Genomic DNA, 26515 nt, shown 5'->3' on the forward strand with positions numbered 1-26515 from the left:
CGGGGGGTGGGGGGAATGGGTGATGGGCACTGGGTGTTATTCTGTATGTTGGTAAATTGAACACCAATAAAAAATAAATTTATTTAAAAATAATAAAATAGAGCGTTCAAGAGAGTTTGGAGCAGCATTTCTTTTTGTTGGTTTAATTGAAGGAACTAGCATAGTTCAGGGTTTCTTTCCTTTTTTAAGATTTTATTTATTCATGAGAGACAGAGAGAGAGAGAGAGAGAGAGAGGGAGGGAGGCAGAGATACAGGCAGAGGGAGAAGCAGGCTCCATGCAGGGAGCCTGACTTTGGACTCGAACCTGGGTCTCCAGGATCATGTCCTGGGCTGAAGGTGGCACTAAATTGCCGGGCTACCCGGCTGCCCTACTTCAGGGTCTCTGTTGAGAAACACTAAAATCAGTTGAGCCACTGGCAAGATTGTTTACAGCAAATTAGGAATGGGGATATCATCGACTTCTACCCCACCTTACAAAAGGCGGCTTTGATCTTCTCAAATAATGGGGGGAATGGAGATTCTGAACTATATAGATATATGGCCCAAGGTAGTGGTCTTGTGATCTCTCCACCTCTTTTCGTAATTCTCTGATGCCCTTCCCGTGTATGTGTAGGGTTTGGTGGGGTAGGACTAGCTGTCAGATCAATAACGAAGCTTCCTCTGGGTAGTTGGTAACATGCCTACATTGAGATGACTGCATGGATGACTCAGACTCCAGTTAGCTGGTTCTCCAGGAGCAGGAAATGGCTCTATTCTTGGTCATTTGAGCCTTCCTTTGTTTTGGGAATCTGTGCCTTGGCAGGCTAAAGACTTAAACGTTGGAGAGTGCCACTGAGCCCTGCAGAGGAGTGATCCAGGAGTGGGAGCTCACAAAAAGAAAATATCAGGCAGTGTGTGGGGAAATAGAGGTACAGATATCGGGACTGTTTTTATAGCAGTCCCTCTTCTTGGGTATCTGAGTGCCCTTGATGATTTTTAAGGTCTTGCTAGTTTATGTGGATATAAATAAGGCAGGACTTGTGAAACCTGGATTTTATAATTTTTAATTTTTTAATCTCTTTGGGAATAGTATTCCCACTAATAACATCTAAATTTGTTCTTTAACATTTGTAGATCGTTTTAAAAATTTAAGTGTAGTTGACACAATGTTATGTTGGTTTCATGTGTACAACATAGTGATTCAGCAGGTCTATATTGTTACCCCATGCTTACCACAAGTGTAACTACCATGCGTTACTGCATAATGCTATTACAGTACTATTGACTCTATTCCCTATGCTGTACTTTTATCCCTGTGACTTAATATAACTGGGATGCTGAACCTCCCACTTCCCTTCACCCATTTTGCCTGCCCCCCACCCACTTCCCTTCTGGCAGTACAGAATTCTCTGTACTTATGGGTCTGGTTCTGCTTTTTGCTGGTTTGTTCATTTGTTCTGCTTTTTCGATTCTACATATAATTGAAATCATACAGTATTTGTCTATTTAGCTCTGACTTATTTCACTTAGCTTAATACCCTCCAGGTAATCCACATTGTTGCAAATGGTAAGGTTTCATTCTTGTTTATGGCTGAGTAATATTGCTCTGTGTGCATGTGTGTGTTATGCATCTGTTGATGGACACGGGTTGCTTTCGTATCTTGGCTGTTGTAAATAATGCTGCAATAAACATTGGGGTACATATGTCTTTTCAAATTAGTGTTTTCTTTTTCCTTGGGTAAGTAAGTACCCAGTAGTGGATTACTGGATCATGTGGTATTTCTATTTGTACTTCTTCAAGGAAACTCCATTTTGTTTTTTTACAGTGGCTGCACCAATTTCTATCCCCATCACCAGCGCACGAGTGTTCCTTTTTCTCTGCATCCTCACCAATATTTTTTTTTTGTGTGTGTGTGTGTGGTTTTGATTCTAGTCATTCTGACAGGTGGCAGGTGATAATTAATGGTGGTTAGCTTTTGTCTAGTTAGCTGTCAAACATTTCAGAGAATTCCTTACCTGTCACACTAGTTATAGGAACTAAAACTGGGCCTTTATTGGGTATTTCACAGGTTAGGAGAGGTGAAAGCAAAATAGATAACTAAACCCTTTTTAAAAACAGAGGTCAAGAGATGCCTGGCTGGCTCAGTCGGTTAAGCGTCTGCCTTTGGCTTGGGTCATGATCTCAGGGTCCTGGGATAGAGGCAAGTATGGGGCTCTCTGCTCAGCCGGGGGCCTGCTTCTTTCCCTCCCTCTGCCTGCCTCTCTGTCTACTTGTGCACTCTTTCTCTTTCTCTCTCTCTCAAATAAATAAATAAACAACATCTTAAAAAAAATAACACAGAGGCCAAATTTTGAAAGACTGTACTCTGAAAACATTGGTGAAAGCAATTGAGGATGGCACAAAGATGGAAAGAATTCCATCTCATAGATCGGAAGAACACCTATTGTTAAAATGTGTATAGGACCCAAAGCAATCTACAAATTTAGTGCAAAGCCTATTAAAATCCATCGACATGTTTCACAGAACTAGAGCAAACAACCCTAAATTTATATGGAACCACTGAAGACCTCAAATAGCCAAAGCAATATTGGAAAAAGAAAAACGTAACTGGAGATATCTCTATGCTAGATTTCAAGTTATATTACAAAGCTGTAGTAGTCAAAACGGCATAGTATTGGCATTAAATAGATACAAAAATCAGTAGAATAGTATAGAAAATCCAGAAATAAACCTATAGCGATATGGTTAATCTTTGACAAAGCAAGAAAGAATATCCAGTGGTTTGAAAAGGCAGTCTGTCTCTTCAATAAATGATGCTGGGAAAATTGAATGGGTATATAAAAGATTGAAACAGGACCACTTTCTTTCACCATTTACAAAAATAAATTCAAAATGGTTTAAAGATACAAATATATCACATGAAACCATTTTATCCTTGAAGAGAGCACAGACAATGATCTCTCTGGTATTAGCTGTCGCCACATTTTTTTGGTTATGTCTCCTGAGGCAAGAGCAATAAAAGCAAAATAAACTGTTGGGGCTACATCAAAATCAAAAGCTTTTGCAGTGAAGGAATCAATCCACAAAACTAAAAGGCAACCTACAGAATGGGAGAAGACATTTGCATATGACATATCTGATAAAGGGTTAGTATAAGAATATAAAGAACTGATACATCTCAACACCCGAAACACAACCCAGGTCAAGAATGAACAGAAGACAGCAGACATTTTCCCAAAGAAGATGTCCAGTTGGCCAACAGACATATAAAAAGATGATCAGCATCACACGTCATCAGGGAAATGCAAATCAAAGCTACAATGAGATAGCACTGCACACCTGTCAGAATGGCTAACTTCAAAACCACAAGAAACAAGTGTAGGTGAGGATGTGGAGAAAAAGGAACCCTGTTGCACTTTTGGTGGAAGTGCAAACTGGGACAGCCACTGTGGGAAACCGTATGGAGGTTCCTCAAAAACTTAAAAACCGAACTACTGACAATCCAGTAATTGCACTCCTGTGTATTTACCCAGAAACGACAAACACACCAATTCAAAGGGATACATGCACCTCATGTTTTTACTACAGCATTATTTGCAATCATCAGCCTAAGTGTGCATGCTGATAGATTAGTGAATAAAGAAGTGTGTGTGTGTGTGTGTGTGTGTGTATATATATGTGTATATATATACACACACACACTATGGAATATTGTTCAGCCATCGAAAGGAATGACATCTTGTCATTTGCAATGACATGGTGAAGTTAGAGCATTTTATGCTAAGCAATGTAAGTCAGAGAAAGACAAATATCATATGATTTCACGCCTAAGTAAAATGTAAGAAACAAAAATGAGCAAAGGAGACAGAAAAGAGATTAACCAAGAAGAAGACTACTATAGAGAAGACTACTGTAGGTAACAGATGGTTACCAGGGGGGAGGTTGGTAGGGGAGTGGGTAAATAGGAGGTGGGAATTAAGGAATGCACTTGTCACCATGAGCACTGGGTGATGTATGGAATTACCAAATCATTATATTGTATGTATGCAACTAATGTAACACTGTATGTTAAGGGTACTGGAATTAAAAAAAAAAAAAAAAAGCTTAACAAAAACGAGGCTAAATTTTCGTATTTCAAGAAACTTCATTTAATAAACAGCTGACCTTTTACTCGATTTTTCTTTTAAAAGAAATGAACTTGTCTTTGTTTTATGTTTTTGCTCTAAAGTCTTTCCGATGAAGCTGATATTGATCATTCGTGGCCTTCTTCAATTGGAGACTTAGGTCCTCGTACCAAGGTAAAGTACTCTCTTGTAAAATTAATTTTTCTGCTCTGAATTTAGTGTTATGTATTATGGCTTGCCTCTTGTCATTTTATGTTTTTTTTTTTAAATTTTCTTTATTGGAGTTCAGTTTGCCAACATTCAGCATAACACCCAGTGGTCACTCCCCCAAATGCCCCCCTCAGTGCCCATCACCCAGTCACCTCAACCCCCCGCCCACCTCCCTTTCCACTACCCCTTGTTCGTTTCCCAGAGTTAGATGTCTCTCATGCTTCTGTGTTAGTGTCTGTTCTTTCAGTCCATCTCTTTCTATGTTCATTGTCAATATTTTTGGTTATGGCTTTTTGTTGTCTGTGTGTCTGTGGTTTTCATTCCTGAATCATTACCCCACAAGGCTTATTATTTCTCTCACTTTCCTGGAAGGAGCTGATGTTAAACAATCATTTGTCCTTAGCATTTTGACAAACAAAAGCAACTTAAACTGTTTGTAATGCCCACTTGCCTAAATAAATACTACTAAAAACTAATTTTAATATTTTCTCTTATAAGAGATAGTCATGCAATTATAAATCATGCAAACACATTTAAAAAATTTTAAAGCTAATAAAATAATTAATTTTTTAAAATATTGTATTCATTTATTCATGAGAGAGGCAGAGACAGAGGCAGAGGGAGGAGAAGCAGGCTCCGTGCAGGGAGCCTGATGTGGGACTCCGGGATCACACCCTGAGCCGAAGGCAGATGCTCGACCACTGAGCCACACAGGCATCCCAATAATGACATTTCTTATTGTTAGTTTTTTGAATTTAAATTACTTAGGCATAAATTTTTATTTTAAGTTATTTTGGTAAATAAAGTATTTAAAATTTTTTTTAATTCAAATTAATTAACATATAGTGTATTATTAGTTTCAGAGGTCGAATTTAATGATCCATCAGTTGCATACAATACCGAGTGCTTATTACTTCAAGGGCCGTCCTTAATGCCAATCACCCAATTACCCCATTGCCCCAACCCTCTCCCCTCCAAGAACCCTCAGTTTATTTCCTATGATTAAGAATCGCGTATGGTTTGTCTCTCTCTCTCTGATTTTTATCTTATTTTTCCCTTCCTTCCCCTATGCACCTCTGTTTTGTTTCTTAAATTCCACATAGGATTGAAATCATATGGTATTTGTCTTTCTCTAACTTACTTATTTCACTTAGTATAATACTTTTTAGTCCCATCCATGTTGTTGCAAATGGCAAGATTTCATTCTTTTTGATTCCATTGTATTTATGCACACCGTATCTTCTTTATCCATTCATCTGTCAGTGGGCATCTGGGCTTTTTCCGTAGTTTGGCTATTGTGGTCATTGCTGCTTTAAACGTTGGGGTGCTGGTGGGCTTTCAGATCACTATGTTTGTATCCTTTGGATAAACACTGAGTACTGCAATTGCTGGGTGATAGGATAGCTCTATTTTTAACTTTTTGAGGAAGACTTTGTATAATAATCAGTTAGGGGTGGGAAAAGTAACATTTTGAGACTATTAAATCTCTTATAATCTTCACTCCATGAGAAAATGTAGGTTAGTAAATGGCAGAACTGAGTTTTCAATCTCTATCTGAATGATCTCCAAAACTTGTGTTCTTTTTGTAATGGTGTTCATCTGGTAATGGTGAATATTACAATTATTTTTACGAAACGTGATGCTTGTAATCCTGAAAACTATCAATTTTTTTCTAGACTGTCCCGAAAGTAAGCTTAAGAGAGCAAATGGTTGCTTTTCTGCGAGCCAGGGGTAAGCTATTTGAAGATTTGTGTTATTCACTGAGTTTTGTCCATTTTTGTGTTATTTAGTAATTTGAAGTTAGATATCTTCATGTACTCTTTACTTTTTCACTAAATAGGAGCAGACTATACCATTTTTAGCCAAGAAGGTGGACCTTTATTTGCTCACAATTTTGCAAGTGAAGATAAGACTGAAACTCTTTTGAAACCATCAGTCAATGTCTCTGGCTATTCTCCTCTTGCTTTTGTATCACCTGAAACTCCTCAAACATCTTTAGCAATGCGTGATGTTACAAAGGTAAGTTGTTTTGAACTTTTTCCCCCGTGTTTTTTCACCTACCATCCTCTTGATATCCTTATAATGAAAAGAATCTTAGGGAGAAATGGAAGCCCTCAAGAATATAAGAGAAAACAGTGTAATAACAACAGAGAAGTACTGGGTTGAGATTTATAACTTTTGGTGGGAATAAACAAACCTTAGGTATGCCATCATGGAAAGAAAGAATTAGAAAGCAACTGGAAAGAATAGCTAGATGGACGTGAAGATGAGGGAGGGGTTGTCGGGTAAGTAAGAATTCATTTAAGAAGGATGAGATGAATGTAAAGATAGAGTTTAGAGAGATTATTATTAAAAAAACAGCAGTAGTGAGGCTAAGGGAGAACAGATGCTGTATATTATAAAATATGGTAGAAATTATTTTAAATGCAAATTAATAAAAGATAGTCCGGCAATACAAAAAATGCTCAGATTCTTCTGAATGACAGCTGGTTTTTATGAAGAACTGGAAGGAAATTTTATCCTTTTAAGTTTAATAAAGTATGATAGCCTATATTTAATTTAGCAAAAATTGTGTTTATACATGGTACAAAGTAAAGTCTGTTTTAAGCCATAATCAGATTTATTATGAATCTTGAATTTTGGCCGTTGTCTTTCTTGTGGTTTCTAATTAAACTTACTGTGTGGTATAATCTTGGTTGATTTTCGATCTTTTGAGGATAAAGAGAGGACATAAATAAACATTTTAGTTTTTTCATTAATTAAACCTGAAATTTTTTCTTAGGTAAGTGAGGTTCTTAATCTCTATCTATTAAATGAAAAAAAAAAAATTTAAGCTACAGGACTCTTAAAAAATATAAAAACTTTTTTCTGGATTCTGATGCATCTTTTTAAAAAAGTGTAAGCATAGAATAGAGACACATGGCAAATGAATAAACTCATAATTTATCATTCTTTTTGTAAGATGATTTGTCATTAGAGAATCATAAGGAAGGAAAAGTTGCCCGTAGAGTATACAAAGTTATTTCCAGAAGGATGATCTTTACGTTTTCAAATACCTCCAACAGTGGATACATTTTATGTTATCTCAGGAAACTTTAGTGTTCATAGTTGTTATATTTTCTATTTTGTATTTTTTTATTTCATTTTAATTTAATTTAATTTAATTTAATTTTATTTTATTTTATTTTATTATTTGTAATTTTTTTATTGGAGTTCAATTTGCCAACATTTAGCATAACACCCAGTGCTCATCCCGCCAAGTGCCCCCCTCAGTGCCCATCATCCAGTCACCCCAACCCCCTGCCCACTTCCCCTTCCACTACCCCTTGGTCATTTCTCAGGGTTAGGTGTCTGTCATGTTTTGTCACCCTCACTGATATTTTCACTCATTTTCTCTCCTTCCCTTTATTCCCTTTCACTAATTTTTATATTCCCCAAATGAATGAGACCATATAATGTTTGTCCTTCTCCGATTGACACGTTTCACTCAGCATAATACCCTCTAGGTCCCTCCATGTCGAAGCAAATGGTGGGTATTTGTCGTTTCTAATGGCTGAGTAATATTCCATTGTAAACAGGGACCATGTCTTCTTTATCCATTCATCTATCGATGGACACCAAGACTCCTTCCAGTTTGGCTATTGTGGACATTGCTGCAATAAACATTGGGGGGCAGGTGTCCCGGCGTTTCGCTGCATCTGTATCTTTGGGGTAAATCCCCAGCAGTGCAAATGCTGGGTGGTAGGGCAGATCTATTTTTAACTCTTTGAGGAACCTCCACACAGTTCTCCAGAGTGGCTGCACCAGTTCACATTCCCACCAACAGGGCAAGAGGGTTCCCCTTTCTCCACATCCTCTCCAACATTTGTTGTTTCCTGTCTTGTTAATTTTCCCCATTCTCACTGGTGGGAGGTGGTATCTCATTGTGGTTTTGATGTGTATTTCCCTGATGGCCAGTGAAGCAGAGCATTTTCTCATGTGCTTGTTGGCCATGTCTGTGTCTTCCTCTGTGAAATTTCTGTTCCTCTCTTTTGCCCAATTCATGATTGGATTGTTTGTTTCTTTGCTGTTGAGTTTACTAAGTTCTTTATAGATCTTGGATACTAGCCCTTAATCTGATAGGTCTTTTGCAAATATCTTCTCCCATTGTGTAGGTTGCCTTTTAGTTTTGTTGACTGTTTCTTTTGCTGTGCAGAAGCTTCTTATCTTGATGAAGTCCCAATAATTCATTTTTGCTTTGGTTTCTCTTGCCTTATGGATGTATCTTGCAAGAAGGTGCTGTGGCCAAGTTCAAAAAGGGTATTGCCTGTGTTCTCCGCTAGGATGCTCATGGATTCTTGTCTCACATTTAGATCTTTCATCCATTTTGAGTTTTTCTTTGCGTATGGTGTTAAAAAGTGGTCCAGTTTCATTCTTCTGCATGTGGCTGTCCAATTTTCCCAGCACCATTTATTGAAGAGACTGTCTTTCTTCCAGTGGATAGTCTTTCCTGCTTTGTCGAGTATTAGTTGACCATAGAGTTGAAGGTCCACTTCTTGATTCACCATTCTGTTCCATTGATCTATGTGTCTGTTTTTGTGCCAGTACCACACTGTCTTGATGACCACAGCTTTGTAGTACAACCTGAAATCTGGCATTGTGATGCCCCCAGGTACGGCTTTCTTTTTTAATATTCCCCTGGCTATTCGGGGTCTTTTCTGAATCCACACAAATCTTAAGATGATTTGTTCCAACTCTGAAGAAAGTCCATAGTATGTTGATAGGGATTGGATTAAATGTGTAAATTGCCCTGGGTAGCATTGACATTTTCCCAATATTCATTCTTCCAATCCATGAGTATGGAATATTTTTGCATCTCTTTGTGTCCTCCTCAGCTTCCTTCAGGAGTGTTCTGTAGTTTTGAGGGTAGAAACCCTTTACCTCCTGGGTTAGGTGTATTCCGAGGTATCTCATGCTTTTGGGTGCAAGTGTCAGTGAGGTTGATTCCTTAATTTCTCTTTCTTCAGTTTCACTGTTAGTGTATAGAATCCTGCCACACTGCTGAAATGCTGTATGAGTTCTAGCAATCTTGGGGTGGAGTCTTTTGGGTTTTCTAGGTACAGTATCATGTCATCTGCAAAGAGGGAGAGTTTGACTCTTCTTCTTTGCCAGTTTGAATGCCTTTTATTTCTTTTTGTTGCCTGATTGCCGAGGCTTGGATTTCTAGTACTGTGGTGAATAGCAGTGGTGAGAGTGGACATCCCTGTCTAGTTCCTGATCTTAGGGGAAAGGCTCCCAGTGTTTCCCCATGGAGAGTCATATTTGCTGTGGGCTTTTTGTAGGTGGCTTTTAAAATGCTGAGGCATGTTCCCTCTATCCCTACACTCTGAAGAGTTTTGATCAGGAATGGATGCTGTAGTTTGTCAAATGCTTTCTCTGCATCTATTGACAGGATCATGTGACACTTGTTTTTTTCTCTTGCTGATATGATCAGTCACATTGATTGCTTTACAGAGTGTTGAACCAGCCTTGCATCCCGGGGATAAATCCCACTGGGTCATGGTGAATCATCTTCTTAATGTATTGTTGGATCCTATTGGCTAGTGTCTTGTTGAGAATTTTTGCGCCTGTGTTCATCGGGGATATTGGTCTATAATTCTCCTTTTTGATGGGGTCTTTGTCTGGTTTTGCAATTAAGGTGATGCTGGCCCCATAGAACAAGTTTGGAAGTACTCCATCCCTTTCTCTCCTTCAGAACAGCTTTAGTAGAATAGGTATGATTTCTTTAAACGTTTGATAGAATTCCCCTGGGAAGCTGTCTGGCCCCGGACTTTTGTGTTTTGGGAGGTTTTTGATGACTGTTTCAATTTACTCCCTGGTTATTGGCCTGTTCAGGTTTTTCTTCCAGTTCCAGTTTTGGTAGTTTGTGGTTTTCCAGACATGCACCCATTTCTTCTCGATTGCCTAATTTATTGGCGTCAAGCTGCTCATAATATGTTTTTAAAATCGTTTGTATTTCCTTGGTATTGGTGGTGATCTCTCCTCTCTCGTTTATGATTTTATTAATTTGAGTCTTTTCTTTCTTCTTTTAAAAAGGCTGGTTAATGGTTTTATCTATCTTATTAATTCCTTCAAAGAACCAACTCCTGGTTTTGTTGATCAGCTCCGCAGTTCTTCTGGTTTCTATCTCATGAGTTCTGCTCGAATCTTTATTTGTTGTCTTCTTCTGCTGGGTGAAGGTTTCATTTGCTGTTCCTTCTCCAGCTCCTTTAGGTGCAAGGTTAGCTTTTGTATTTGTGTTCTTTCCAGTTTTGGGACGGATGCTTGTATTACTATGTATTTCCCCCTCAGGACTGCTTTTGCTGTATCCCAAAGATTTTGAACGGTTGTATCTTCATTCTTATTAGTTTCCATGAATCTTTTTAATTCTTCTCTAATTTCCTGGTTGACCCTTTCATCGTTTAGCAGGATGGTCATTAACCTCCACGTGTTTGAAATCCTTCCAAACTTCTTCTTGTGATTTAGATCTAATTTCAAGGCATTATGATCTGAGAATATGCAGGGGACGATCCCAATCTTTTGTTGTCGATTAAGACCTGTTTTGTGACCCAGTATGTGGCCTGTTCTGGAGAAAGTTCCATGTGCACTTGAGAAGAACGTGTATTCAGTTGTGTCTGGATGTAAAGTTCTGTAAATATCTGTGAAATCCAAATGGTCCAGTGTATCATTTAAAGCGCTTGTTTCTTTGGAGATGCTGTGCTTAGAAGATCTGTCGATTGCAGAAAGCGCTATAGTCAAGTCTCCACATATAAGTGTATTATTATCTAAGTATGTCTGAACTTTGGTTATTAATTGAGTGATATACTTGGCAGCTCCAGCATTCGGGGCATAAATATCATGATTGTTAGGTCCTCTTGTTGGAGAGATCCTTTAAGTATGATATAGTGTCCCTCTTCATCTCTTACTACAGTCTTTGGGATAAACTTTAATTTAGCTGATACAAGGATGGCTACCCCTGCTTTCTTTTGAGGACCATTTGAATGGTAAATGGTTCTTCAACCTTTTATTCTCAGTCTGTACGTGTCTTTAGGTCTAAAATGAGTCTCTTGTAGACAGCAAATAGATGGGTCTTGCTCTTTTATCCAGTCTGAAACCCTGTGCCTTTTGATGGGGTCATTCAGCCCATTCACGTTCAGGGTTACTATTGAAAGATAGGAGTTTAGTGTCATCATGACACCGGTTCAGTCTCTGCTTTTGTGGATTGTTTCCTTAGACTTCTCTTTCTTTTACAGAGTCCCCCTTCATATTTCTTGCAGAGCTGCTTTCGTGGTCACATATTCTTTCGGTTTCTGCCTATCTTGGAAGCTCTTTATCTCTCCTTCTATTGTGAATGGGAGTCTTGAGGGATAGAGTATTCTTGGCTGCATGTTCTTCTCATTTAGGAACATGACTGTATCCTGCCAGCCCTTTCTGGCCTGCTAGGTCTCTGTGGAGAGGTCTCTGTTATCCTAATACTTCTCCCCATAAAGGTTAGGGATCTCTTGTCTCTTGCTGCTTTTAAGGATCTTCTATTTATCTTTGGAATTTGCAAGTTTCACTATTAAATGTCGAGGTCTTGAGCGGTTTTTATTGATTTTACGTGGGGATCTCTCTATCTCCTGTATCTGGATGCCTGTTTCCCTCCCCAAGTTAGGAAACTTGTCAGCTGTGTTTTGTTCAAATACAGTTTCTGGACCTCTGTCCCTTTCGGCACCCTCTGGAACCCCAACTAAACGTAGATTTTTCCTTCTGAGGCTGTCATTTATTTTCCTTAACCTATCCTCATGATCTTTTAATTGTTTTTCTCTTTTTTCCTTAGTTTCCTTCCTTGGCATCAACTTGTCTTCTATGTCACTCACTCATTCTTCTACCTCGTTAACCGTCATTAGGACCTCCAGTTTGGATTGCATCTCATTTAATGATTTTTAATTTTGGCCTGATGAGATGGAAATTCTGCAGTCATGAAGTCTCTTGAATCCTTTATGCTTTTCTTCTAGAGCCACCAGTAGCTGTATAATTGTGCTTCTTTGTTGGCTTTCTGACATTGAATTGTAATCCAGATTTTGTAACTCTGTGGGAGAGAGGACTGTCTCTGATTCTTTCTTTTGTGGTGCGTTTTTCCTTCCAGTCCTTCTGTTCAGTGCAGAGTGGCCAAAAACAAGTTGTACTTGATAGGAGCGTAGAGTTTTCTCACTGTGCCACTTCAGCAGTTCTCTCTTTACATCTGAGACCGAATTTTGGTAGGTTTTCAGGATGATTTGAAAGTTATCTCCTCTGGGGTGATAACACGGGTCTCCTTCAATCTCATTCCTTGAGGACCTGGGTCAGGTACTCAACCACTTCCACTGCCTTTCCCTTCACCGTGTTCATCACATTCTGCTTCCTGGGGCCGTGGTGGCGGCCGACCGCAGACAGGGCGGGAGGGGCACCCGGGGAAGGGGAGTCAAGAGATCCCTGCCGCGCCGCCACCTCCGCCGCCCGTGGGCCCGGCCGTCGGCGCCCGAGGGGCGGGACTGGCCACGGCGGCCCGGCCGGGACGAGGGGGAGGGGCGGCCGCGCCGACCGGAGGGCAGGGGGCGCGCTCCCGCCAGGCCCCCCAGGCAGGCGCGGCGGACGGGGCGCAGGTGTCGCGGGCCGCGAGGGAGGGCGGCGGGAGAGGCGGGCGCACGCACACCCCTCGCCTTCTCGGGAGCTGTCGGCTCCCCTCGGCTTCACTCGCTGTTTTGCGTTTTTTGATTAAAACTTTTCTAAGGGATCCCTGGGTGGCGCAGCGGTTTGGCGCCTGCCTTTGGCCCAGGGCCCGATCCTGGAGACCCGGGATTGAATCCCACGTCGGGCTCCCGGTGCATGGAGCCTGCTTCTCCCTCTGCCTGTGTCTCTGCCTCTCTCTCTATCTGTGACTCTCATAAAAAAAAAAAAAACTTTTTAAAGTAATCTCTATACCCAATGCTGGGCTTAAACTCAGATGCTGAGATTTCGAGTCACACACTCTTGTGAGTGAGCCAGCCAGGTGCCGCCGAAAGTTGTGAAATTTAACCTGTGAATTCTTTCATATCTGAAACTCAGAAATACAGGTGATTTGATTGTTTTAGGCCTTTTCTTCTCTCTTGTGAATATGGAATATTGCGTCCTGCTTGATAATCGTACATGACTTTGGAGACTCTAAACCTTTAATTTGGATGATCATGATTATTAATATTTTAATACTAGATTCTTTCTCCAGCCTTTAAGTACCATCCTATATGTGTAGATAGGAAATTAAAGCTATTAGTATGCTATTCACAGTGGAATAAAAAACCATGCGAATTTTAAAATGGGGTTTTAAATTTTTCTCATCAAGTGCCTTAAAATTCTGTAATCCCTAAAATATTTCTCTTCTACAACTTAAATCTTAGCTTTTAAGATTCATTTTTAAAAAGGAATATTGTGGCAGCCTGGGTGGCTCAGTTGTTTAGTGCCGCCTTCAGCCCAGGACCTGATCCTGGAGACCTGGGATGGAGTCTCCCATGTCAGGCTCCATGCATGGAGCTTGCTTCTCCCTCTGCCTGTGTCTCTGCCTCTCTCTCTCACTCTGTGTCTCTCATGAATAAGTAAACAGAATCTTTAAAAATGATAAAATAAAAAGGAATGTTCTCACAAAATCTTCAATTGCTGTTTTGCAATTAAATCTTTCTATTTATCTAAAAAATGCTATTCGCTACAGAAATGAATACATGCCCACATATATATGCATTTTTCTAAGGATTTATTTATTTCAGAAGTGGGGGGAGAGGGGCAGAGAGAAGGAGAGAAGCAGAGTCCCTGCTGAGCATGAAGTCTGTTGTAAAGCTCAATGTCACAATCCTGACATCATGACCTGAGCCAAAATCAAGAGTTGGATGCTTAGCCAACTGAGCCATCCAGGTGGTCATTACTTGCCTATATTAATAAAAGTATATTTTCTGTTCTAGAAAGTAATGTTGAAGTATATAAGTGAAGTACTGAATCCCATGGTTTTCCCCCCCTTCTTTTATTTTTATTTTGAAAATTTCAGAGGTTTGTGCAGGCTGACATTAATTATATCAGGTTAGTATGTTTTATGGATGACTTTTTAACATCATGTGGTTTTCCTGACTATTGTCATTTTTTTTCCTACTCCAAATGTATTTATCTAAAACTTTCTTAATAAGTCCCCTGAGTGCTTCAGATTTGATGAAGCCCCAGACTGAAGACATTATTTCTGACTCTTTGCTCTTCCTGACTTTGTAATCTGCTTTGTCATTTGTTTTCCCCACCCTAGTATAAAGCACCGTTGGAACACTGAAGCAGAAAAAAATCCTGGACTCTAAACTTCCCTAAAATTAGGTGACATCACATCCAGGTGCCTGGGGTGGCTCCCTTGGTTAAGCATCTGACTCTTAATGTTGGCTCAGGTCGTGATCTCATGGTCCCAGTATTGAGCCCTGTGTTGGGCTCTGTGCAGAGTGGAGAGGCTGCTTGAGGATTCTCTTCCTCTTCCTCTGTCCCTCCCTCTGCGTGGACACACACTCTCTCATTCTCTCCAAAAGTAAATAAATAAATCTTAAAAAAAAAAAAAAACATATCCAGTCACTCCGCCACATGCAGTATCTTTACCTGCTTACAATTTTTCACATCTTATTACCGTAATTCACTTTCTCATCTATAATTTTGAAATACTCTTCTCTTTTGGTTCCTCCATGTTCATCTTTACATTGATACTAGAGTGACATTTCTAAAATATATTTGTGATGATGTAAATCCTCCGCTTATTTAGTGGATTCCCCAATACGTGAGGGAGGAAGTTCATATCCTAGCATGACCCCTGTCTTTTTCAGTTCAGTCCTGATTTTCCAATTATATCTCTTTTTCCCATTCCCCATAATTGTGTCCTAGTTTTGCCACATTCTGAGCTATTGTCACTTACTATGCTATTCCCTACTTCATCCTTTTGATCATTCTACCTTTGCTAGAATGCCCTTCACACACTCCTTGTATACTTTGTCTTTCAAGATACAGCCTTACCGTTGCAGCATTTCCTGAGCTTCCCATATACAACTTTTTTCTCCTTGTGCCTTCACTGAACTTTATTCACTTCACTTGTAGAACTAGAGAATGATCCTCTTCTGTTCTTAATTGTTTTTGTCCATCTGTCCCCCTAGTAGCATATAGGGCAGACTCCCTCTTTTATTTATATTTCCAGCTTCTCCTAGGATAGTGCCTATGACTTGACAGATATGGTATGTATTTGTCTTTCTGAGGAGTGAGAGAGTAAGTGAATTAATGTGATGTTTTCTGAAGCTCTTTTTTTTTTTTTTTTTTGGTGGTGGTGTTCTTATAGGAAGGAGCAATGAAGCCGGCAGTTGGACAAAAGGACAATGGTATTGATGATATTATTGAAAGTGCTCCACAAGAGCAAGCAGTTAATGACAATTTGACTTCTGCTGATAGAGCACACAAAAATAATACGAGTGGTAAGTTAGTGAACCTCTATGAGTTGTTTTTCTATGCTTACAGGCTAGTATAAAACAATATGAAAGTATGTAGATCCAAAAATGTTATCCATTTCATTTCACGAAGTTATTTTTCTTTTGCTTTCTTTCTGTGTATCGCTACTACTGTGAACTTTTTCTTCCTGAAAATGCTTCATCCCTCTGAAAATCTTTTCTCCTATTACTTTTATTTTATTGAAATATTTGTGAATGTGGATAGGCTTGTATATGTGTTTAGAATTCATAGTAATACATGTTCTCATTAATGTATTTGTGACTGTATTTTACAGATAGGATGTCAGCTTTAGGAGAAGAAGATAGTTCACCTTGGGATTCTGAGGTACTGTCTTCTTATTATTTTAAAATATAAGCAATGAGTGATATCGTAACATAAAAGCGATGCTTAGACTTTATGCTCTCATGTCTATATTTGCCCATAAAAACAAATTCCTTATACTTTTTACCTGTAATTGATAATTATGTACTAAATATGTTAATAGAGTTCTGCTAATTTGCAAGCTTAACTTAGTGAAAGGTGTGTGGTAGTGTGGCAGAAAACTGAGCTTAGAAGTGTTAAGGAATCAGGACACCTGGGTGGCTCAGTGGTTGAGCATCTGCTTTCTGCTCCGGGCACAGTCCCGGGGTCCAGGGATTGAGTCCCACATTGGGGTCCCTCTGGGGAGCCTGCTTCTACCTCTGCCTGTGTCTCTGCCTCTCTCTCTCTCTCTCTCTGTGTGTGTTTCTCATGAATAAATAAAATATTTTAAAAATTTGTGTTAAGGAATCTTTTTTTTTTCTATATTTCATCCATTTACTCATGAGAGACATATACACAGAGAGGCAGAGACACACACAGGCAGAGGGAGAAGCAGGGTCCCCACAGGGACCCCCACGCAGAACCCGATCCCAGGACTCTGGGATCACGCCTGGAGCTGAAGGCAGATGCTCAATCACTGGGCCACCCAGATATCCCGAGTTAGCTATCTAAAAAGCTAAAGAATAACTCTAGGTCAATCTATGGTGAAATGTATGATTCTGTGGTGTGTATGGATGTGGAAAATTTCTAATGTGATCTAGACAGAGTTTGGATTATAGTTTTTTAGAAGTATAAATCATATGCATTATGTTTATATGTTAAATTTATTAACATGTGTATCTTATATATTATAATTTCCATATTCTGTTTTTATATATAAAGCATATATAGTTTGTGTATTGTGCATAATGTATATTATATCATAATTATATATTAACTACATATTTAAAGATTTATTAAAAGATTTTATGTTTTTATTTATTGAGAGGGTGGGAGGGAGAAGGAGACAGAATCTGAAGCAGACTCCATTCTGAGCGCAGAGCCCATCACAGGGCTTAATTCCATGACCATGACATCATGACCTGAGCTGATACCAAGTATTGGATGCTCAACAAATGGAGACATCCAGGCCGCCTAAAAGTATTATATTTGGATTGTCAGGTAGATCTACAAGGAGCATTGGGAGTATAATAACAATGGGGTTTAGTGGTACTCTATTCATTTATTTTTGTAAAGATAGATTTATTTATTTATTTATTTATTTATTTATTTATTTATTTATTTATTTATGAGAGCGAGGGCATGCATGAGCGGGGGAAGGGGCAAAGGGAGAGGAAGAAGCAGGCTCCCCACTGAGCAGGGGGGCTGATGACTTGGGGCTTGATCTCAGAACTGAGTCAGCCATCAAGGCCCCCATGATTTAGTGGTACTTTAAAAGGTAAAAACATTTTGGATAGTTAAGATAGCATGCATTGAGTACCTTTGTGGCAGCCCTACTTACAGTAACATAAGTATAAAGTAATGATGACTTATTCTAAGGTGACAACTATGGAAGAAGGTAAAAAGGGCCCATGTCTTAGTAGAGGCAGCTGCTCTACAATGCTGTGAGCACTGTATTTGAAGTCAAAGGATGTGCTGCCATCCTGATTGTGTCACTTACTTGCTGTGGGATCTCAGAAAAACTTGCTTAACCATTTTTTGTTTGAATGTCAGTGACCTCATTCATAAAAATGATACTAATACGTACCTCTCAGGTATGTGTCATGACCAAATGTGTTAACAAAGGTGAAAGCGCTTTGTAAGGTGTAAAGAATGCTCTAGAAATATGAGACAAAAATGATCACAGCAGTATTTTAGTGATTTACTAGATATAGAGGGCATGGTTTTTAAATGTGAAGATTTCTGAAGGACAGTAAAATGGCAAGTGTTAAGAAAAGAATGGGAAAGTTAGAGTAGACAAGTGGATTTCGAATTTGGGGTATGTTAAGTTTCAGTAGCCTGTGATTAGAGACATTGTGTATGTGTACAGTTGGCTCTTGAGCAAGATGGGCTTGAACTGTGTGTCCATTTACAGATGCTTTTCGATACAGTATTTTCTTAATGTAGCTTCCCTTCCTTATGATTTTCTTAATAACCTTTTCTTTAGTTTATATTTTAAGGGTATAGTGTATAGTACATATAATATACAAAGTTTGTTCATTGCCTTTACGTCATTGGTAAGGTCATCATCAGGTTATAATTTACTTGACCTTCCATGCTCAGTTTACAGTGAGTGGCCAAATGAAGGTTAAGATCTAGCTTAGATCTAGAGAGCATATATGTGAGTCTTTTATTGAAATGTTTTGGTTTTTCATATACGTTTCCTATTTTTAAGTCTAATTGCTCTTAAAGTAGGAAATTCAATAAGAGATGAGTAGCTAAGTTTTGGGGGAATCAAAAGTCATTTGTGGATATTTGACCGTGTGGCCATCAACACCCTTAGCCCTTGGCTGACAGTATAGTGATTTGGTACTTAGACCTTCTCAGTGAGATGAGGATGATAATTATGTTTTAGAGAGAGAGAGAGAGAGAGCGCACGCACGTTGTGAGCAGGCGGGGAGGAACAGAGGGAGAGAGAGAATCCTAACTTTGCTTCATGCTCAACACAGAGCCCATTGTGGGGTTCGATCTCACGACCCTGAGACCATGACCTGAGTTGAAATCAAGATTTGGATGCTCAACTGACTGAGCCACCCAGGCACCCCCTCAGTGAGATGATTTTCAATGTTTCGACCTAAAATACATTTCTGTTACTGAATACTAACTTTGACCAGGCTGTACGGGTTGTAGTGGTAGGAGTAGAAAAATAAGGAAACTGATCCATTATAAATCACTGTAAATGTTTCATGTAAAAAGAAAAAATGGAAATGTTAGTTTAGGGAATATTGGAGGCGTTTGTAGTTATTAGGATGGGGATGAGAATGGGAGTGGAATTTTGGTAGTGAGAAAAGATCTCTCTGAGTGTGGCCAGAGCTGCCAAGTGAAGGGTGGGAAGGACCCGTCACAAGAATGTCTTGGAGAAGGACATTCTGGACAGAGAGACCATGGAGCACATCTGTTCATTTTACTCTAATATCTTAGAATGACCAGGAAGCAGGAAGACCCACCCCATTGTTATAATCATTGTTATTTTTTGTGTGTAGAAAAGAAGCTGAGCGTACTAAAACAAATGCCTGGTACCTTTTAGGTGATTAATCAGTAATCATGCTCTTTTTGCATGAGTGAATAAAATGAAAGAAGTTTATTCAGTAAAGATACAGAGAACGCTCTTAGAAGTGAGAGGGGTCCCGACAGGGTTGCCCTTAATAAATGTTCTTATTCTTCCCTTTTGAAAGCTTACTATACTTTTTGAAGCATTTCATACCTGTATCTAAAATATTTTGCTATTATTTAAACATAATTTCAAGAAAAGTTTTTCTTCCTGCTTTGCCATTTCATTCAACCATTTTTTCGTACCAATAAAAATTCCAAGCTTTTGTTTATCTAAGTGAAGCAGCAGCTACCACAGTGTTCTGTTTATACTCAACATGATGTACTCCAAGGTTTCTTATCATGCCAAGTATCTTATTTTAAGACTAAAAAACTTTCTGCCATTAGGAACAGGTTAAATTTATAGCAAATATCGTTATTAAAGAATCTGTTTCAATACATAGTTTTACTGTCCTTTTATCCTGGTGGAAAATACAAAGTAGAGTCAGGTGTTTTGTTATTTCCTTGATGAAATGTACGTACAAGTCAGTCGTCTTGTCTGTGAAAATATTTACTCTGGCCTTCCATGTTCAGTTTAGAGTTAATGACCAAATGAAGATAAAAAGGTGCACTTAATTGAGAGAGCATCGATGAGGTTTTTAAATGTGTTGGTTTTCAATACATGCTTTTCTTATTTGTATGTCTGATTGTGATTCAAGTAGAACATTCGAATATTTTCTTAGAAAAGGATTTGGAAATCTTTATGCAACTCACTATTGATGTTAATTTTAACAGAGTATTTCTGCAAGTCTTCCAAAGAAATCTGTTGATTGTTTACCTGGAGCTGCAGATCAACAAGGGCAAAGTATATTCAATGAACAAGTAGAAGGTAAGAATTGTATTTTATAAAAAGTCATTTGACAGAATGTCGATTTAAAACAGAAATTCTCACGTATCCTAATTTCCAAAGAAAATCACCTATTAAATGCATAGAGAGAAAGATGTGAAAAGGGGGTAAGTTCTATATTTTATCAGGTGTCAGCTGCAGATTAAATTGAGAGTACCGCTAAAGGAGCTAAATTACTGGTTCCATTTCCAGGTATTCCAAGACCTAAGGAATGCCTGGAAATAGTTGGAAAAGAGCAAAGAGGGAATGATGAGAATGGCTGAGAGTACAGGGAGTAAATGGAGGAAAATTAAGCAACGCTTTATAGTGGAAGGTGGTAAAATAAAAGAATTCTTTTAAAAGGAAGAGCAGGGGATCCCTGGGTAGCTCAGTGGTTTGGTGCCTACCTTCAGCCCAGGGCATGATCCTGGAGTTCCGGGATCAAGTCCCACATCAGGTTCCCTGCATGGAGCCTGCTTCTCCCTCTGCCTGTGTCTCTGCCTCTCTCTGTCTCTCTCTCTCTGTCTCTCTCTGTGTCTCTCATGAATAAATAAATAAAATCTTAAAAAAAAAATAAAAGGAGGAGCAAATTACTTGAAATGTGGGGATAATATCAGGTGAGCTCCCAGTACCAAAACTTGTCAGAGTAGTATACCAAAATTTTCCCACTCTTAACAGTTTTTCTCCCTGTTGGGAAGACATTATGGATTGACCTAGCTGATTATGCAGAGCTATGTCCTAGTCAGCTATAAATGTATATATGTTAGGGGTGCCTGCATGGCTCAGTCAATTGAAGGTCTGCTTTTGGCTTGGGCCATGATCCCCGGGACCTGGGATGGAGCCGTGCTGAGCTGGGAGCCTGCTTTTCCCTCTCCCTTTGTCTGCTGCTCTGCCTGCTTGTGCACGCTCTCTCTGTGTCAAATAAATGAAAACATCTTTTAAATAAATAAATATGTGTACCTCAATGTCATATAAAATGGTGGTACTTTGTAAGTGTCATTTCGTGCAAAAAAAGAGAATTGGAAGGAAAAAGAGAGCAGGGTCAATTAGGGGGAGATCAAGGAAGCTTTAGCCCTGATAAAACTTCCGTTAGAACATTTATGACTTTTAATACATCTTCACTTTCAGAATTGATAGTGATGAACTTGAGGCTTGATCATAGAAGGTTAAGGTAAAGGAATACGGCGGCAGGGTTCAGTATGACCCAGGATTTCTCAAATTATAGTCAATCGCCCGAGACCTTGTTAAAAATGCACACTGTGAACAGCAGGTCTGGAATTCTGCATTTTGACCTCTCAGGTGATGCCAGTGGCGGTGGTCCTTGGGTCATGTGCTCAGTAGCATGGGTATAGACTTCCCTGTAGAGAAATCTGGAAGAGCTGTTGGATAGTTCAAGACATAACAGGGTCAAGAAAAAGCATTATTTTGTTTTTATTTCTGACCATGTTTATAACCAGAGGGGAACAAGGAGATACAGAAATAGAAGGTATAGATGTTAGATACTATTGCTAAACAAAGAGGAAAGAAGTGGTGGAGAAAATCCATAAAAAGGTTGTAAAAGCAAAAAAAAAAAAAAAGAAAAAATCAAGACCATAGATCACAAATTAGTTTTTAAAAAGATTTATTTATTAATGTTAGAGAGAGAGTGAGCGAGCAGGGAGGGGGGCCAAGGGAGAGGAAGAGAGAGTCCTTAATTAAGCAGACTCCCTGCCGAGTGAGGAACCCACCACGGGACTTAATCCCAGGACCCCGAATTCATTTCCTTAGCTGAAATCAAGAGCTAAGACCCCCCACTGACTGGGCCACCCAGGTGCCCCCAGAAATTACTTTTGAAGACAGGGGATAGTGAAGGGAAAGAGGGAAAAATGAAAGACGTCTTAGCTAGGAAATTTTGGAGTTGGTGAGGAAACTAGAGAAGTCACTTTTTTTTTTTTTTTTTATGACAGATCTAGAGAGAGGCAGAGACACAGGCAGAGGGAGAAGCAGGCTCCACGCAGGGATCCCGGCATGGGACCGGATCCTGGGTCTCCAGCATCACACCCTGGGCTGATGGTGGCACCCACCCTTTGTCCACTGGGGCTGCCCAAGAACTCACTTTTTAGATAGCTTGAGTTTATTTGTACTGAAACAGATTAGATCACAGCTGCTCCACAAAGAATACTGAGAGCAAATGGAGTGCTAGACTTGGGATAAAACATAGCCACCATTCATCTTCCTCAAATCTATTGGACCCCAGAGATACATGTTGCTTTGATATTCGTTATTCAAATGAGATTAATTTGAATATGGAAGCATGGGTGTCTATTTTTCAGATAGCTCATTTTGGGGGATGATAGCTTTTTCAGACACACCTTTTCAAGACTGACATAGTCTACCAAATCAAACTAATTTTGGAAACAAAAGAAATCATAGGGTCCATTCCTTAAATGCTAAAATTGTTTCTATCAATAAATATGACACTGATTTTGAAATACAAAAGATTTTTAGTATCTAAAAATTCGGTGGCAATTAAATTGATTTTTTTCATTTTGGTAGTCATAGTTCCATATTGAAAGCTTATTATACGTTATTTCTTAGATGTGTTTTATATACCTTCTTGCATGCGTGGGTCAAGAAACTTTAACATGGCTAAACTAGAGGATACAAGAAATGTAGGCATACCAGTGGCCCACATGGGTATAGACAAAAGTGAATACTTTTATTGACTATTATCCTACAAGTATATCCAGGCTGATCAATTCATAACACTGTTTTCAGTGAAAAATAAATTACGCTTTCGATAAATTATGCATTCATCATAACTGCGTACTGCCTAAATTACGGGACAAATTGAAGAACATGGCAAATACTTGTAGTAGAATGGTATCGATGATTCTGCTGTACTGCAATCAGGATGTGCTGTTGATATTTACAATCTTAGAAATTAAAACAAACATTTAAAACACAAAGATGTATTAAAAAAACCACAAGGATACACAATCTCATGTTGCTAGCCATTAGAGCTGTGATCCACTAATCATGTGAGTTGTGATGCTATCACACATTTTAACTTTAGAAAACTTTATTGTACACTTAAGAGAATGAGAGTGAAAATGTCAAATAACATTTAGTACGGTTGTGAAGATAGTTTTCACCTCTTGGATTTTGTGAATCGATGGATCTTGGGACTCTGAGGATTCTCAGATGACATGGGGAGAACTGATTTAAACCATGTACAGGGTTCATGGATACAAAATGATAAAGGGGCCCTTGTGATGAAATGGGCATTAAAGTTCCATTTCTGCATTTCTTGCTTTTTTCTTTCCCTTAAGAGGTTTAAATCAGAGCAATCTTGTTTATAAAGGGACAATAGTTTTGTTATATATTCATTTTCTGTTTCATGGCGCTGTAGTTTTTGGATCTCAGTGTGGACTGAGACTTACTTTGTTTTTACACGGAAAGGATTATATTACCCAAGTCTTTCATTTCTCATATAAATATGATATTTGTCCAAAAATTAAATTCTGAGGATGTCGGTGCATTGAGGAAAGACCCATCTCATTATTATTAAAGTAGTACCATTCAGTACAAGTTTTTAAAACCTCACGTCTTTAGAACACAAAATGCATATTTAAACATAAAATAAATGATTAGACATCAGTTTTGTTACTAAAAACATTCAGACCTTGAAGACTCGTAATTATCAATGAACAGAGCTTTTATGGAGTATAGAATATGTAATAGAGCTTGGTGAGTGAATTAAACTATATAATACTAGAGAATGAAAAAGAGAAAATGAGAGTTAAATACATCTGTGTGAATGCCAAGTATAGGACATGTAAAATATAATTAGCTACGAATGAGTAGTAAGTAGTGTGTCTGGGAGAAGAGCAGGACTTGTGGCTGTTTCTCTAACAAAAGAATTTGTACAAATTCGTTAAATTTGTATTGTTTACATTCTAATAAAGGAAACTTGGTTTTCAGATTCTTCTGATTGGGATTCTAGTTTGTCCCTCGGTAATGAGACTTGTCAAAGAACTGTGGATTTGAAAGGTAATAATAAATGCCCATTTGTATCACAACCAATGATCAAAAATGAGTCAGCATCCACAGAATTTGGACAGATGACCTTAATAGATAAAGAAAATATTAATATTGGAGCTGTGTTTCAGTTAGAGAATTCTATGCTCCATGGCCTGTGTGAATCACTGCTACCAGAAAACAGAGAGAGAGAGAGAGAGAAAAAAAAGAATCAGAGTTCAGTGTCCTTATGATTTCACCATAGTTCTGATTTTTCAAAAATAATTTTGTGGTAAAATTTGTGGTTACTCCTTTCATACAACCTACCACCAAACAGAGCATCTTTTAGCAAGACATTTTTGCATTCTTCCTCTAACCAAAGCCACATATAAATAAAGAAAGAGAATTAGGAGAAAATAATTTCTTTTAGGCTCGTATTCATCATTCACTTGAGAGTGGGTAGCAGGATTAGATTTAGAATTTGGGGACCAGTTGGGAAAACTATGTAGAGAGGTAAAGATTGTTAACTCACAACATAGTTTCTTAGCTTTATTTTTATAGCTCTAAATTCATAAGTATTGGTCATACTATATTTACTGTAACAGAAAAAAAGCACCTTCCCAAACAGAGTATTAAAATATTTCCTATATTCTCTATGACTTTATTTTGGAGTTGACTTTCCCAGCAGTAATGGCAATCATTGAGAATTTACCACATAGTATCCTCTTCTCAGCTACGTAGGCATAGTCCATCTCCTTATTTGATTATTTTTATTTTACTTTTTTAGAGAGTGTCAGAAAGTAAGGAGGGAGGGATGGGCAGAAGGAGAAAGAGAATCCCAAGCAGGCTCCACACTCAGCATGGAGCCCAATGCGGGACTCAGTCTCACAACTCTGAGATCATGACCCGACTGAAGTCAAGAGTTGGATACTTAACTGGCTGAACAACCCAGATGCTGTTTTATTATTTTAAATGAGTCAAGAGTTCCCAAGGAATCTTGGTTTTAGAAGTATCGAATATCATTTAAAAATAATATATGGAAAGTCAGTTCTAATTCTACTAAGATTTTCAGTTGATTAACCACATCTAACGTGTGTTCTACTTAATGTATCAGTGAATCCAGTGTCCTTTATCAGTCATATGATCACGTGTGTACTAACATATAGTGTAATATTTTTTCACTCCTGTAGTTTTATGTTATTTTCTTTTCTTCTTCTTTAATGAGAATTAACTCATTTTCTAAAGATTTTCAGTTATCTCCAGGAGTCGTGAGTATAGACTGTAAATCCAAATTTATTGATCTATACAAGTGACTTGTTTGCTGTTACTTCTTCATGAGCTTGGTAGATCCAAGAGCAGGACTTTAAAAAGAAAACACCTGTAGGCTCCTGTACCACAGGAAAATGTGAAACAAAAAAATTACAAAGTACATGCAAGCAACATAAAACAGTTCATGTACATTATATCTCTCTTCCCTTGATGCCAGGATTGTTGTTGATTGACTTAGTACATAATTATTCTGTACTGAGCCCTGATAATTTTATATTCTGAATATTTCTGGAACCATTCTGTCAGTTCAGGTGTGTATCATCATTGTTTTGCATTACTACCTTCTAATTCATCTCCTATCTTTGATCACAGTGCCCCTCACACTCATCCCTCCCCACAGTATTTAGAGTGATCTGTCTCAAATACATATACGACTGTGAACCACTGTTGAAAACATATTTATGTCCAGGCATCTTAAAATTACATACAAAGCTTTCATAATCTTGACTTGACTTCTTGACTTCTGCCTAAGTCTTCATCTTTAGCCCTTTATACCGTCTGCCCTTATCTCTGGTATCCTGAACTGCTAGTGATGTCTTCCTCTTTGATCCCTCTATTTTAGACAAATATTTACCCTGTTGTGTGCTTCTCTCCCTTGTCTTACTACAGCCTTGCATGTTCTCCCCATTTTCTGCCCTGTAATCCCTTTGAATCTGTCTGACGTCACTGTTGCAGGCTCAGTTTAGGCATTATGTCTAGGAAAGCTATTCCTGACACCTTATATCCACATACTTCTTTAAACCCGGTCCCCTATCTATCACTTAGTGGGAACTCAGTAAGTAAGTACTAAGTAACATAAAAACATATGTACTTATTAGTACAATAAGTACTAAGTAACATAAAATGTAAGAGATTGTCCCCTACAGGGATGCCTGGGAGGTTCATTCGCTTGAGTGCCCAGCTCTTGATTTCAGTTCAGGTCATATCTCAGACTT

General features: G+C 38.6%; 1 protein-coding gene across 1 annotated transcript in view; it reads left to right on the forward strand.

The window, feature by feature from the left end:
* The window catches only part of LOC112912760 (uncharacterized), a 163434-nt gene that overhangs the window by 57170 nt on the left and 79749 nt on the right, over positions 1–26515 (forward strand). Inside the window, exons 14-20 of the mRNA XM_072722106.1 lie at positions 4210–4279; positions 5992–6046; positions 6156–6334; positions 15672–15804; positions 16113–16162; positions 20162–20255; positions 24216–24284. Of these exons, the coding sequence (XP_072578207.1) occupies positions 4210–4279; positions 5992–6046; positions 6156–6334; positions 15672–15804; positions 16113–16162; positions 20162–20255; positions 24216–24284 (650 nt within the window). The remainder of the gene's footprint in view (positions 1–4209; positions 4280–5991; positions 6047–6155; positions 6335–15671; positions 15805–16112; positions 16163–20161; positions 20256–24215; positions 24285–26515) is intronic.

Source organism: Vulpes vulpes, chromosome 9 (genome assembly GCF_048418805.1).
Source record: "Vulpes vulpes isolate BD-2025 chromosome 9, VulVul3, whole genome shotgun sequence".
NCBI classification, from domain to species: Eukaryota; Metazoa; Chordata; class Mammalia; order Carnivora; family Canidae; genus Vulpes; species Vulpes vulpes.